We start from the raw sequence: 13,281 nt of genomic DNA, 5'->3' as shown, positions 1-13,281 counted from the left end.
ATAACAATTTAAATTTTCTTCAACATCTTGAAACTTGAGCAAAATAATAGTGGAGGGGCTGTTCACAGACAATTTTCAACAAACGACTGGAAAATTTGAAAAAAAAACCAAACAAAATACACTTACATTCCAATGTGAGTATTTCGACCATCTTCGTGCGTTGGTCATCGTACAGGTTTGTTGAAACTCGAGAGCTAAACGAACTTCTGCTGCGTAGTCAATCATGATGAAAATTTTAAAACCTGAAAAAAAAAAACAAAAACAATGTCTGAATTAAAGGATGATTGCATAAAGTGTTGACTATCGATAAAATTGGATTAAAGAACAGCGGAGAAGATTTGCTCGGATAAGTATACAGATATCAGATCAAATTCCTCCTCTTCCATAAGCAAAATAGTTCTTACTAGACTTTCGACCAAAAATTGTCGAAATGATGTAGAAATTTTGCAAAAAATAAATACAACGCGTAGGTATTGAAAATTGACTGAAATTGATCAAATGGGTACCTCTACCTTCGAATAGAATGAGAGATCGCAGATCAAAACGACAAAGAGATAAAAAACACGTCGTAATTCAAGTTACAATCAAATTGAATATTGAAAGAACTCACCAGACTGCCAGAGGAACTTCTTTCGCACCATCGAAACTTTGCCTTGAAAATGTGTTGAATGTCCATTAGATAGATAGGTAGATACATCCTGTAAACACAAACACAAAATTAAACACACAATGAAAACTCAAAATACGATCTAGTTGAGAAACGAAGTCAAAATTTTGAAACACCCTGTTCTCAATTTCTAAAAAATCATCTTTCAAACAGATCAGCGGCCGCCAACGTATCGGTATTGCACAATTTACTTAAATTTTAGAAAATGCCACGAAAACTAGGACTGATTCGAGTAAAAACAGCAGAAACGAATTTAAAAAATATTACCTATAATGATGTACTTACATGGGCCAGCAGAAAAAAAAAGAACTCAAAAGTATAAAAATCTCGAAAAAATAAATACCTAATTACCTACATGCGTAACGAAACCACGAAGAAGAAAATAAAAATTAATTAAAAAGAAAAACGAATCAAAAGTAACGAGCAAGTTAGAACAGAGAACACGTCGTTGATCAAGCACAGGGTGTTCAATAGCGTCGAGCATACAGTTACACCACAGCGGACAGGAATTATTGTGCTGTTGAGTCATCGACCGGAGACGATGATTCACCTACTACGTACAAAAGTACAATCAACAATGCTACCTCCACCTCGTGCATGAAAATTCACAACCAACCCTAATACAATACGATCGAATCGAACTAAACAAATTACCAAAAATCGGAGACAAATTTTCACTCATTCAAATGAAATAAATACCAAATCTGCAGTCTCGAAGTCTCGATCACGAAAGGTGTCTAGCTGTCTACTAAGCATATTACCTATCTACTACGTACGTAGTACGTACAGGAAAACAATTGAAAAATCCAATAATATGGAATTTGATACCTACATAATTAATTATTCGAATTAAAATCACTGTAGCACATACCTCATCACACTATACTTCCACAGCTAGCTAACGACCTGACCTAACGACTAACGTAAGAGAAACAATAGCGATTTCCAGTGACGCTGCCGCCGACACTGCGGTCACCGCTCACTAACACACTAACACATTGATTCAAACTTACACAAATATTCAAAATAATCGATGAAATTCAATGTACGTAACCTACAACAAGTATAACTATTCTCAACAATCATTCCAACGACTTATTACACATTAAATTACAATAAAATACTTAGTACTTACAGCAACTCGTGTGGCCGAACCGCCGCTAACATTTCTACGATGAAATGAATACAAGTACGCGTAATTGAGAATTAAATAAATCGAAGACTAATTCGTAACACTATGCGTAAATGAAAATTAAAGAAATATCGCGACATGGCGGTTAAAATTAATAGAAAATTAACGAAACGAAAATAAGAACTGCAAAACTATCGCCGCGCCGCCATGATGTCTAACGAATTGAAGGACAGAAGGAGAAAAAAAACACTTCGGTGTGGTTCAATCACCTCCTCGTGTTTGCACTTTGCAACGAAGTTCAATGTCAAGGACATTTCCTCTTTGGATTCATTTCCGTTCGTGGCATTTTTTTCTGTGACAATTTTTTTTTGAAGCCAAAAATAAAATTTTCGCCACGTCAAAAATCCGAAACGTCAACTTGCTGGATTTTGATTTTCGTTTTTGCTGTCTCCCCTCCCTTCTCAATGTGTTTTTTCCTGATAATGAATTATTATGAACTGATAAGGGGATTTGCCGTGCATAATTAATTAAAATAATAGGTATAAATGATCCATTGATCCATCACTAGGCAATTCATTCGTAGATAGAGATACGAGCCAGACGAAACACGTTTCCTAAAGGGCTGAAGAATTTTTTGTCGAAGCGATTCGAGTTGAATAGATTGGACGATAAAATAAATTCAACATAATCCATCGTGAAAAATGAATCTCAATGTGAGAACCGCTGAACTGATAGAAAAGACAAATAACTACGCCAGTCATATGACATTAGACGAATACCTACATAGTTGTCCCCCATCCATTCATCATCCTGCAAGAACACTCTGAAAACGAGCAGATCAGCGGCGTAGTCGTAATCAAGGTAAGATTGCTCCATTACAGGTAGATCATTCACATTCGTCAATCCTAAATTCGAATTTTCATATCAAAGTTTCCAGGTATCTAGACCTACCGAAAAAACCGAACGAAATGATGAACTGAACTGCAGCCCACTCAGTTGAATTTGCTAATTCAACCTATACGTTAGCGTTAGATGATGATCATATAACGAATAATCGATCAGTTCACAATACGAGTACTTACAAATTGAATCTCAAATTTCATTATAGAAAGTACGTAAGTAATGAAAAAACATGCTAAGTATCTATTTTGTAGACATCTGATTATGAAACCGAACGATGATCAAGACTATAGGTACTAATGAAATCATTTACCTGTTTGACAGAATTTTCTTCATCCTTCCTTTCGTGATTTCTAATCCATTACGGGAATCTCTGAACTGAAATATAAAACATCAAGTTACCAGCGAAGTGAATTCAAGAGCTCGATTATTGTTCAATATTCATCTTGTATCATTATTGCTAAGCGGTTCAGATCATGCTTTCATCGTAAATTGGCTATACTTTTATCCAGCTAGGTAGAAGTACTGCGTTCGAGTTCAACGTACGTAATACTCGAACTACGCCGATAGCGCTAGTTTCGTTGAAAGATTATTGAACAACCTATCTGTTTATTTGGATCGTTTGTACGTTTGTTGAATTGTAAAAATAAATTTATTGACTATACCTATGTTCTTCATTTACAGTGAATTTCAAATGCTAGAGATGGCCGGATACTCTTCAAAACGATAATTATGAGCAATTACCGAAGAAATATCGTACATAACGAGCTGTAGGTACATAGCTTCGGTATAGTACAAGACTGTTCTAATGAAAGGATCAAATATGATCGAGATCGATTCATCATCGTTGATTGTACATTAATACTTCTAAAGTAAATTTTCACTACAACGAGTGAATTATTTTCCCAACTGTTACTTACTTCGTGTAACGAATAATTATCAGTTTAACAACGTAATACGGTTATAGGTGCATCGAATTTCAGTGTGTATAAGCGATGAAAAGTTGAAAACTGTTCATTTATTAGTGTTCGATAACTTCGATCATTCTGATTTGGAAACCAAACGATCAACATCAACAATGATATCACTCCTGTTTCGTAGGATTGTCGAAGATGTTTTCGTGATTTCTGCTCCATGTGATAATCTGAAACAAAAAATAAGTACTAAATTAAGTACAAGTACTATTTGAATGAATCCAGGAGATGAAAAATTGCTCGGTAACCTCATCTCTCAACGCTGAACATTTTTAGCTGATCTTTCATCGTAATGTACTTAGGTATCTAAATTAACGTTCGGATGTAAAGTATAGGTAGGTCTAGGTACTCATCCTTTAAATCACAATATGCCTAAATTGTACTCTTGTAACATCATCAGTGATTTTCAATATTTATTAAAAAGTATTGGGAATAATACTAGTCAGTTTTTTTTGACCAGACCATTTCAATGAAAATCAATTTTTTGATCGACTGTTTTTATTGACAGTGAATTTCAAATGCTAACGCTGGAGCCTGGAACTCCTACAGTCCTGATATTATTTCGAGCAATTACCGAATTACTTCAATTAAGTAACTAGATGACCTTTTTTGTTGCTCTGGACGAGTACTGCCAAGATCATCAATCAGTTTATCAAAATCTGAAGAAAATTTTACTTTGCTCCTGAAACATTTTTTTTTTTTGAAAAACAAATATGACTCCATAATCAGCATTGCATGAGGAGTAATATTTTTAGCTATATTCAATCGTGCAATAATCTGAACATTTGATCTCTCTCGACAACATTCTTGAAAAAACGACAAAATTCAAGAATCGGAATTCATGTGTTTTGGGAATTCATTTAAATTCAGATCTGACAAAAGAAATTCTTGAAGCTTTTCTATCTCAGATAACTCAAATAAAATGTCAAAAATTGACATACTTGATTATCTTTGCTCATGTAACGATATATCATCATTTTTTGATACATTTTCTTCGAGTAAGTATTCAGAAAATTTTGAAACTTCGCCGAAGTTGTTCGTTCTCAAATAACCCACCAATAATATACCAATACATGAAGATTGTTTCATTCACGACACTAATATAATAGTTTATTATATAAATACGACATCATCAAACCAGTTAAATTATCACTACATTATACACTGAGTCTGTTACTAAACAAACATCACTTTTCAAACATAAATTACAAGAACGCACGTATCTCGTACATATGAGAAACAATCGTATAACTTTACAATATATAACGCGCTTCCAACCTAACACTAGAAATTCTACATAAATAAAACATATTGTATAAAAAAGTATATTCTTCTCCAACGAATAAATATGGTATTTCGATACGAACATCTCACGCTTGCGTGGCAATACTTTCGTTCGCACCGTTACTCTCGTTCGTCTCAGATTTAACGGCAGCGGTAGCGTTTTCGAGTTCTTCGCTATGTCCAAATCTATCGAAACGGTTACCGGCTTCTTCGTCGTCCGATGATTTCTGATGATCGCCTTCTGTATCGTCCCAAGCGCTTGAATCGTCAACTTCGGTACTGGCGTTCGTGTCTTCGGTGTTGTTTTCCGAAACATCTTTCGGTAATCCGGATTTATTCAGTTTACTCTTCTTCTACGTTGAATTAAACAAACATAGTTACTAAATACGTATCGTAAACACGGTGTTTAATCAACTTTAATTCAATTCTTACCGATTTAGTCGCATCTTGTTTAGTTCTTCTTAGTTTCTCGGTTGAAAATAATTTCAAATGGAACCGTCCTCTGCAATGAGCTAAAAGCAAATCTTCCTGCAGCGTGTTCGGATTATACGGTAAACAAAGACGGCACAATTTACAATAATACACCGGTACTCGTTTAATGAATTCCGCTCCTGAAACCGGACATTTTACATAATTATCTGTACAGTGCTTTGATCACGAGTAATACATTCTAGTAAACTGTATGCAAGCTTAACTAACCGACAACTTTGGGTAATTTCTTCTTCTTAGCCGGTGCTGATTTAGCTTTGGTTTCATCGTCGTCGACAACGCTCGTATCATCAGCCGGTTGCGTTTCGTCACCGGACTCTTCGTCAGCTGAACCGACTGAATCCAGTACCATAAAGTTATCATCGTCGTTATTCTCTTCATCTTTATCGCCGTCTTTTACATCTGCTCCTTTTCTCTCGAGGAATGCTTTACGCTGAAATTCGCATCAAAAACAAAACCCATCAATAAAGAATCACGTTTATCATCGTATCATTATTTTCAACGACTAACTTACCTTGATATGATTCAAAGTACATTTGTGATGTTCGTATAGAATGGGCGTTTCGAACGATAAATGACATACTGAGCATCTCGGATTCAAAAATTCGTTCAGATTCTAAAACAAGTGAAAGAAAAAAATTACCGATTAGAAATCTACGTAGGTAGTTCTTTCGTAGGTACGATAACAATATTTTTCAACAGCTTCGTGATAACGATTCGAAGAGCTGATTAGAGTGAGAGTACTACTTACAATATGATGATCGGAAGTGAAATGTTCCTGTTTGGTCTGTTTGTAGTTCAGTTTACATAATCTACAATACGAAGTTTTCGCAAAATCGTCGTTTTTCTCGTCGATAACACGTTGCTGATTACGTTGCTCGGCTCGCATCTTTCTCAATTTCTGTTTCGAGTCGTACAGCACCGAATCCATCGACGTCTTGTGTCTGTACGAGTTCAAATGCATCGCGTATCTCTGCGCAGATCGATGAAAAATACGTTTAAATTACTTCTTGAATGAGATGATACATAAATAAGGTGTCTTTAACTGTAATAGGACAACATGTTGAAGCAGGACAAAAGCAGGATTTCCGACAGGTTTAAAATTTGGAGGAGAGGAGGGTAGTCCCGATACGAATTTACCCAAGTTGGAATTTGTTCGAAGTCAGAACGTTACGATTTTCAAAGAGAAGTAGAATAAGTGGAGGAAGATTTTTTTTAGGAATTTTGCCAAAAATTAGGACTTATTGGCAATTTTGGCAGAATAGTGGACTTTTTTAAAAACAATTTTGGTAAAAAAATGGAATTTCATTGATTTTTCGACAATTTTAGCCAAAGAAGAGACTTTTGGACAATTGCAAAAATTAGAACGTCACTTTTCGCATGTTTAAGCAAAAGAGCAGGAACTTTTCAGCAATATTGGAATTATTTTGATGAAAATGGAACTTCTGATAACTATGGGACTTTTTGATAATTTTGTAAAAAAAAAACAACTGAAATTCGTGAAAATTGCGGACAATTTCAACAAAAATTAGGAGTTTTCAGCAATTTGTCAAAAAACAACTCCTTCTGACAATTCGACACAAAAGGAGCCTTTAATATTGTAATTTTAGAAAAAAGAGAACTTTTTAGACAGCCAAAAAAATTCAATATTTTTTCGATATTTCTGAAAAAAGCAGGAATTTCTAAGGAATTTGAAAAAAAAGAAACTATATGATAATTTTGACAAAACCCCAAACCATACCTTTCTCAGCAGTTTGGTCATAGGTGAAAAAAAACATGAAATTTTTTGGCAATTTTCAAAGACTTTCTAGTATCTAATTTTGAAAAAATAAAAAATTTTTTTTAGGAATTTTGCCAAAAATTAGGACTTTTTTGGCAATTTTGGCAGAACAGTGGACTTTTTAAAAACAATTTTTGGTAAAAAAAAAAGTAGGATTTCATTGATTCTTTGACAATTTTAGCCAAAGAGACTTTTGGACAATTACAAAAATTAAAACGTTATTTTTGGGGTAATTTTGGTAGAATATCCGGACTTTTTTGACAATTTTGACAAAAAACGTGATTTTTTATGCATTTTAATCAGTGAATAGGATTTTTATTGGCAATTTAGGCAAAAAACAAGACCTCATGGGCAATAATGGCAAAAACGAGACCTTTATTTGACAATTTTGAAAAAAAAAACAAAAAAAAACAGGACTTGTCAGATGGCTAAGATCAAAATCAACACTTTTCGCATGTTCAAGCAAAAGAGCAGGAACTTTTCAGTAATTATGGAATTATTTTGATGGAAATTTAACTTCTGGTAACTATTGGACTTTTTGATAATTTTGGAAAAACAAAACAGGAATTCGTGAAAATTCCGGACAATTTCAACAAAAATGAGTTTTCAACAATTTGCAAAAAAACACAACTTCTTCTGACAATTTTGAGACAAAAGAAGCCTTTAATTTGGCAATTTTGGAAAAAATATAACATTTCAGACAGTCAAGAAAATTCAATATTTTTTCGATATTTTTGAAAAAAAAAAAAATAGAAATTTCAAGGGAATTTGGAAAAAAGAAACTACACGATAATTTTGAGAAAAACGTCAAACCACATTTTTCTCAGCAGTTTGCTAAAAAAAAACACACAAAAATTGTTGGCAATTTTGGGAAAAAACTGAACATTTTGAAAGACAAAACCGAGTAGTTTTTGGAATGTATCGCAAAGGAGCAGGATTTTTTTTTAGCTATTTTAGTGAAAATTGAGAGTTAATTTCTTGCAAAAAGGAGACCTTTTGACAACATCGACAGATATTGCACTTTCTGAGAAGTTCCAGAAAACAATGGGACTTTTTGAGCATTCGAGCATTTTGAAGAATAAAAGAAAACAAAGCCTCGATAATTGCGGCAAAAATCAAAACTTTTGCCCACTTTGGCAAAAAATGGACCTTCAAATTGGCTGATTGTGGAAAACAGAGAACTTACAGGCAGAAAAGCAAAACAATCAACACTTTTTGGGTATTTTGGTAAAAAAGCAGAAATTTCTTAAGAATTTTGGTTTAAAAATACGGCTGTGCGATAACTTAGGCCAAAATGAGACTTTCTGAATATTTTGACAAAAAAAGCCAAACGTACTTTTTCAATAAATTTGATAAAAAAAAACCACATGAATTTGTTAGCAATTTTGGCAAAAACAACATCTTTTTTTGGAGATTTTGAGAAGACTTTTCAAGAGTTTATGGGAAATTTGGCCAAAAAAGTACTTTTCGACAACTTTGACAATAAGGAGGTTTTGTGACAAGTTGAAAAAAAAGAGAAAAAAACAGAACAGAATCTGGCAGACAATTTTGACAAACATGGACACACAAACATGAGTACCTACTACCTACCTAGTTTTTGATAATTTGAGTCCAAAAAGGACTTTTAATTTGACAGTTCTAAAAAAAAAAAAAATTGAACTAAGACAAAAATCTACACTTTTGGGATGTTTTGGTAAAAGAACGTTCATTTAAACAGTAATTTTGGCAAAATTAGAGTTTTTGGAGCTTTTGAAAAAAAAAGACTTTTTAGACGTTTTGACAACTTTGGCAAATAATTAAATTTTCTGGATAATTTTGAAAAAAAAAACAACAAACAAGATCTTGTTGACAACTTTGACAGAATTAAGAACTTTTATGGCAACGTTGACAAAACACAGTATTTTCCAGCAATTCGGGCTAAGAAACAGTATTTCTTGATGTTTTTTGTTCTTTGTATTTTTTACGAAAAAAAGAAGTCCGTTACGGCTATTCTAGCAAAAAAAACAGCAGTTATTTGGAAATTTTGAAAAAATACAGCATCTCACTCTCATGCACCTATTGAGAGCACTTTTTAGATAATTTAGCAAAAGAACAACACCTTTTATGTAATTTTTTCAAAAATAGGGCTTTTTAGTATTTAAGAAATTTTAGCAAACATCAAAATATTTACTTGGCAATTTGAAAAAAAAAAAAACTGAATGTTTTCGTCAGCGAAGGCAAAAATTAATCCTTTTTCATGTTTTGGTCAAAACACAGATTTTTTTTGACAATTTAGACTTTTTTGGTGGAACACAAGACGTTCTTCGACAATTTAGGCTAAAAAAAAAGGCTGCCAACTTCCAAGTATTTTGTCAGAAACCAGGCAACTTTTCTTAGAAATTTCGTCAAACAACAGTACTTCTGGTTTGTTTTTTGAAACAATACATTTTCTTGAACAATTAAAACAAAAAGCATCCCTTTTTGCACTTTGCAGGACTTCCTTTCAATTTAAACAAACAAAGAAACAAACACAGAATATCGGAACACACGAGCAAAAATCAGCACAATAACAGGGGAAAGCAGGACGAGCAGAACAGTTAAGACATCTTGATCTTGACAAATGAAAAACAACGCTACAGTAACGTACTTTGAACGTTGAACATTCGATTTTACAATGGAGGCATTTCAACGCAATATGATCCTTGTGAAACGTATTTATCGGTTTTCTTTCAGTTTTCTTCGGAGATTCGCTCTACAAATTAATCAACACAATACAATAATATTAGTTCGGTACACGAGTCCAATACTTCATTAATAAAATCAATATCAACGATAACTACCTCCGACGCAGCTTCCTTTTTAACAGGGGTGGATTTTTTACTATCTGATTTCTTCTCTTCACCCGAACCTTCTACTTTTACGCTGCTTTCACTTTTGGCCATCGATTGGTCTAATTCTTCGGCCACCATTTCTTCGTCTTCCACTTCCATGTTGTCTAAATCTTCTTCTTCCGAAAAAGTAGTATTATTCTGCAAAAAATATCGATTAATTAATCATCTCGAATACAAATCATAGATATTCCAGCACCAAAAAAACAATAATTACTTCATTAGGTTTATCACTCTTCGAGGGTCGGCCACGAGCTTCATTTAATTTTCGAATCCTACCAATACATACAAAAGCTACGATTAAAAAAACAACCATCGATGAAACGACGAAGGTTTTCAAGCAAATATGGATTAAAAAACGAGCATAGTTCGATCTTCGAGAAAATTTCTGCTAAAAATTCGACTACATTATTGCTCTTGTTCTTATATAAGTTTTCGTATCGTGTGGTAAAGTCGTTCGACATCATAAATCAAGACAAGTTCTTCGAGAGATACTCTCTTCGTTTAGTGGTCGTTTCGAACATTGATTAGAAACACAAATATATTGATAGGGTTCTTCGGGAAAATAACGCAGACAATGTGAAAATACTTTCTTCATTGGTGGTCATTTCAAACCTCGGAACATGAATCTAAGACAGTTCCGTAGTTTTGATTCAAACCTCGGTTAGAAATGATTCGTTATGTGTTTTTACTTTTTGGATTCATTAAGACGTTTTCAATCGATTAAAAAATATGACAATTTTTAGAGTATTGTTTCAGCTCGAAAGTGATTAGTTGCTAGTATCGTTCTGGTTCTCGATTCTTTGCATTACAAAAGCGATTATTACACATCGTTCGGTGGAAAATTAAAGCGATTAGCCAAGTCACAACGCTTCGTAATCTCGAGCTTATCTGGCTCGAAAGCGTTCAACGTATTTATGGAAATGACAGAATATTACAAACGATCACATAAGCGTAGGTGCGAATCTCGATCGTTATACATTTATGGGATAGGACTAGAACTTCGTTATTACCATTCTGAGTAACGTTTTGTAGTACACAAATCTGAGATCTGAATGTTTGTACGTGATATAGGAATATACTAAACCATATTGTAATTTTCCATCTTGGCACATTCGAAATGGTTAACAGAATAGTAGCCATTTCGTCGAAGATCTCTTTACAGCGACGTCGCACTTTTTTGTACAGGAATTTAGTGAGCTCTCATATATATATATATCGAAAGCTACTACGATACTCATCGTACTTGGTCCCTTCGATTTACATATACCATTATATACAAAATACCATACAGATCGAGGCCGAGCATATTGCTCCTCCAGAGCTGCGCAGGTACACAGTCATTTTAACGAGTATCCGTTTTGGTTTACTTGTGTGTTATTTTTACCTCATCAAACGAATCTGTTTCTTTTTTCGTAATAACTGTTGCGTGCGGCTCATAGGGGTCGGTCTCAATCTAGTACTTATACGTCCGACAGCAGAACGTTTCACATACGAAGGCGCCATCGATGATCTACTCATTCGATTGACCGTCGTCGATCTACTCATTCGATTGGCCGTTGTCGATCTAGTGATACCTCTGCCACGAAATCCTCTGGACGATGATCCGCGATAGCTCGAGTCCTGCGCCGGTGGTAGAGGTTTTTTAAATTCCGAGTATTCCTTCGAACGATGATGATGCGATTTGGCAAACGAGCTAGATTCCGATCGGTATGGCGAACCGGTGCTAGAATAGCTGCGACTCGAATGATTGGAATGATCTAGGTCGTCGTACGATCTACGAGGTGATATACCCTAGGATGTTTAAAACACATATTTGTTATCATTATCTGGCGTAGTAGTGTTACTTGTTTTTTTTTTTACTTTTCACGTTTATAGAATTATTAATCTCGATCATAGTATTTTCTAATTACAACGGCCACCGTCGGAATTCCCTCCAAAATGCGACCATCGCCATCGTGCGAGTCGCTCTCGAGCTTCACAGATTGACTAGTATACTCCGAGACGATGCTATTCAACGTAATTTTTTTTTTTTGATTAAATTAATCGATTTGTTTCTTTATTTTACCTCTTTGTACGAGCTCGAGCTTCCGATCTCCGAACGTACTCGTTTACGTTCCGGTTCACCATCGCGACGACTATGATCTCTTCCATACGATCCGGATGCGGACTGCGTTCACGTTAAATACGAATTATGCACAGGCTACACAGAGTGTTATCTTATAGGCTGAAATAATCGCTCGACTAGTACGCTTACCTCTTTCACTTCTCTATGATGATGGCTACCTTCTTCTCTTCGACTGTGTGAGCTCGAATAACGATCGCCTACAGATAAAACACATTCTATTCATATGACGCCCAAAGCGAATCGAATCATACAGAGTATCTTGGATGACGTCATATACGACGACTTAAGAAGACTTCCCAGTCGCATAATTCGTTTCTCAAATCATATCGTTTTTGTACATAGTACAGTACGTTCTAATAGTCAAATTAGCGAGAGTGTTTACCACTATATTTACTGCTACTGCTGCTGTCTCGAGACTCATAGCTATCGTTTTTGCCTCGGTAACTAGACCCGCCTCGAAAAGATCCTCTATTGTTGTTGAACGAGCCTCGATTATTAGATTCATAGTAAGAGTTCGATCCTTGACCACGTCCTCGAAATGTACCACGGCTTCGGAACGATCCACGGGTTCCTCTGGGTGATCGAAAACCCCTGCTTGACCCTCTAAAACAAAACAAACACGTACAAGGTATTCAGTAACACTCCGTTGACCGATGGATTTAGTTCATATTGTACAAAAGCGAGCTTACCTGAAGGTCATTATTTGGTATCAGGTGGAGTAGATTTTACACTGAATAATTAATAAAATCAAACGTTAAATAATAAAAACACAAAAAACCACCAACTCAATGAAATAATTTACGAAAATCTTCGAAGAAAGACCACCATTGCGCGTTCAACACAAAAATCAAACAATCACACACATCACAGATCAAAATTTAAAGAAAGAAGACTGCTGCGAGGAGTTTTTGGCTTGCGGTTTGTGAAAAGTCGTACAGCATCGATCATTTTTTAGTTACTTTTTAGTTTTTTACTTTTTTTATTTTTATTTAATATTTAATTATTTTAATTTTTAGTTTTAGTTTAGTATTTAGTATTAATAATATTATTTATATTTCAC

At 34.6% G+C, this 13,281-nt stretch overlaps 1 protein-coding gene and 1 long non-coding RNA gene across 2 annotated transcripts; one reads left to right on the top strand and one right to left on the bottom strand.

Moving 5' to 3' along the window:
• Positions 1–2,227: 2,227 nt before the first annotated feature.
• On the top strand, positions 2,228–3,159 carry LOC135845733 (uncharacterized). The gene is made up of 3 exons (XR_010558815.1): positions 2,228–2,660; positions 2,730–2,910; positions 3,024–3,159. It is a non-coding gene; the product is annotated as an uncharacterized LOC135845733 (long non-coding RNA).
• A 1,607-nt stretch (positions 3,160–4,766) lies between these two features.
• On the bottom strand, positions 4,767–13,077 carry LOC135842535 (zinc finger protein on ecdysone puffs-like). The gene is made up of 13 exons (XM_065360035.1): positions 12,911–13,077; positions 12,604–12,824; positions 12,351–12,418; positions 12,162–12,263; positions 11,481–11,887; positions 10,311–10,368; positions 10,046–10,234; positions 9,853–9,957; positions 6,198–6,419; positions 5,961–6,062; positions 5,657–5,879; positions 5,390–5,568; positions 4,767–5,310 (listed from the first exon to the last, which is right to left on the bottom strand). Exons 1-13 carry the CDS (start codon positions 12,919–12,921, stop codon positions 5,044–5,046), a joined length of 2,154 nt encoding a protein of 717 aa, XP_065216107.1. The 5' UTR covers positions 12,922–13,077; the 3' UTR covers positions 4,767–5,043.
• Positions 13,078–13,281: the final 204 nt, after the last annotated feature.

This window comes from Planococcus citri, chromosome 4 (assembly GCF_950023065.1).
Source record: "Planococcus citri chromosome 4, ihPlaCitr1.1, whole genome shotgun sequence".
Classification (NCBI taxonomy): domain Eukaryota; kingdom Metazoa; phylum Arthropoda; class Insecta; order Hemiptera; family Pseudococcidae; genus Planococcus; species Planococcus citri.
The sequence above is the reverse complement of the archived record's forward strand: the minus strand, read 5'-3'. Positions and strand labels throughout refer to the sequence as shown.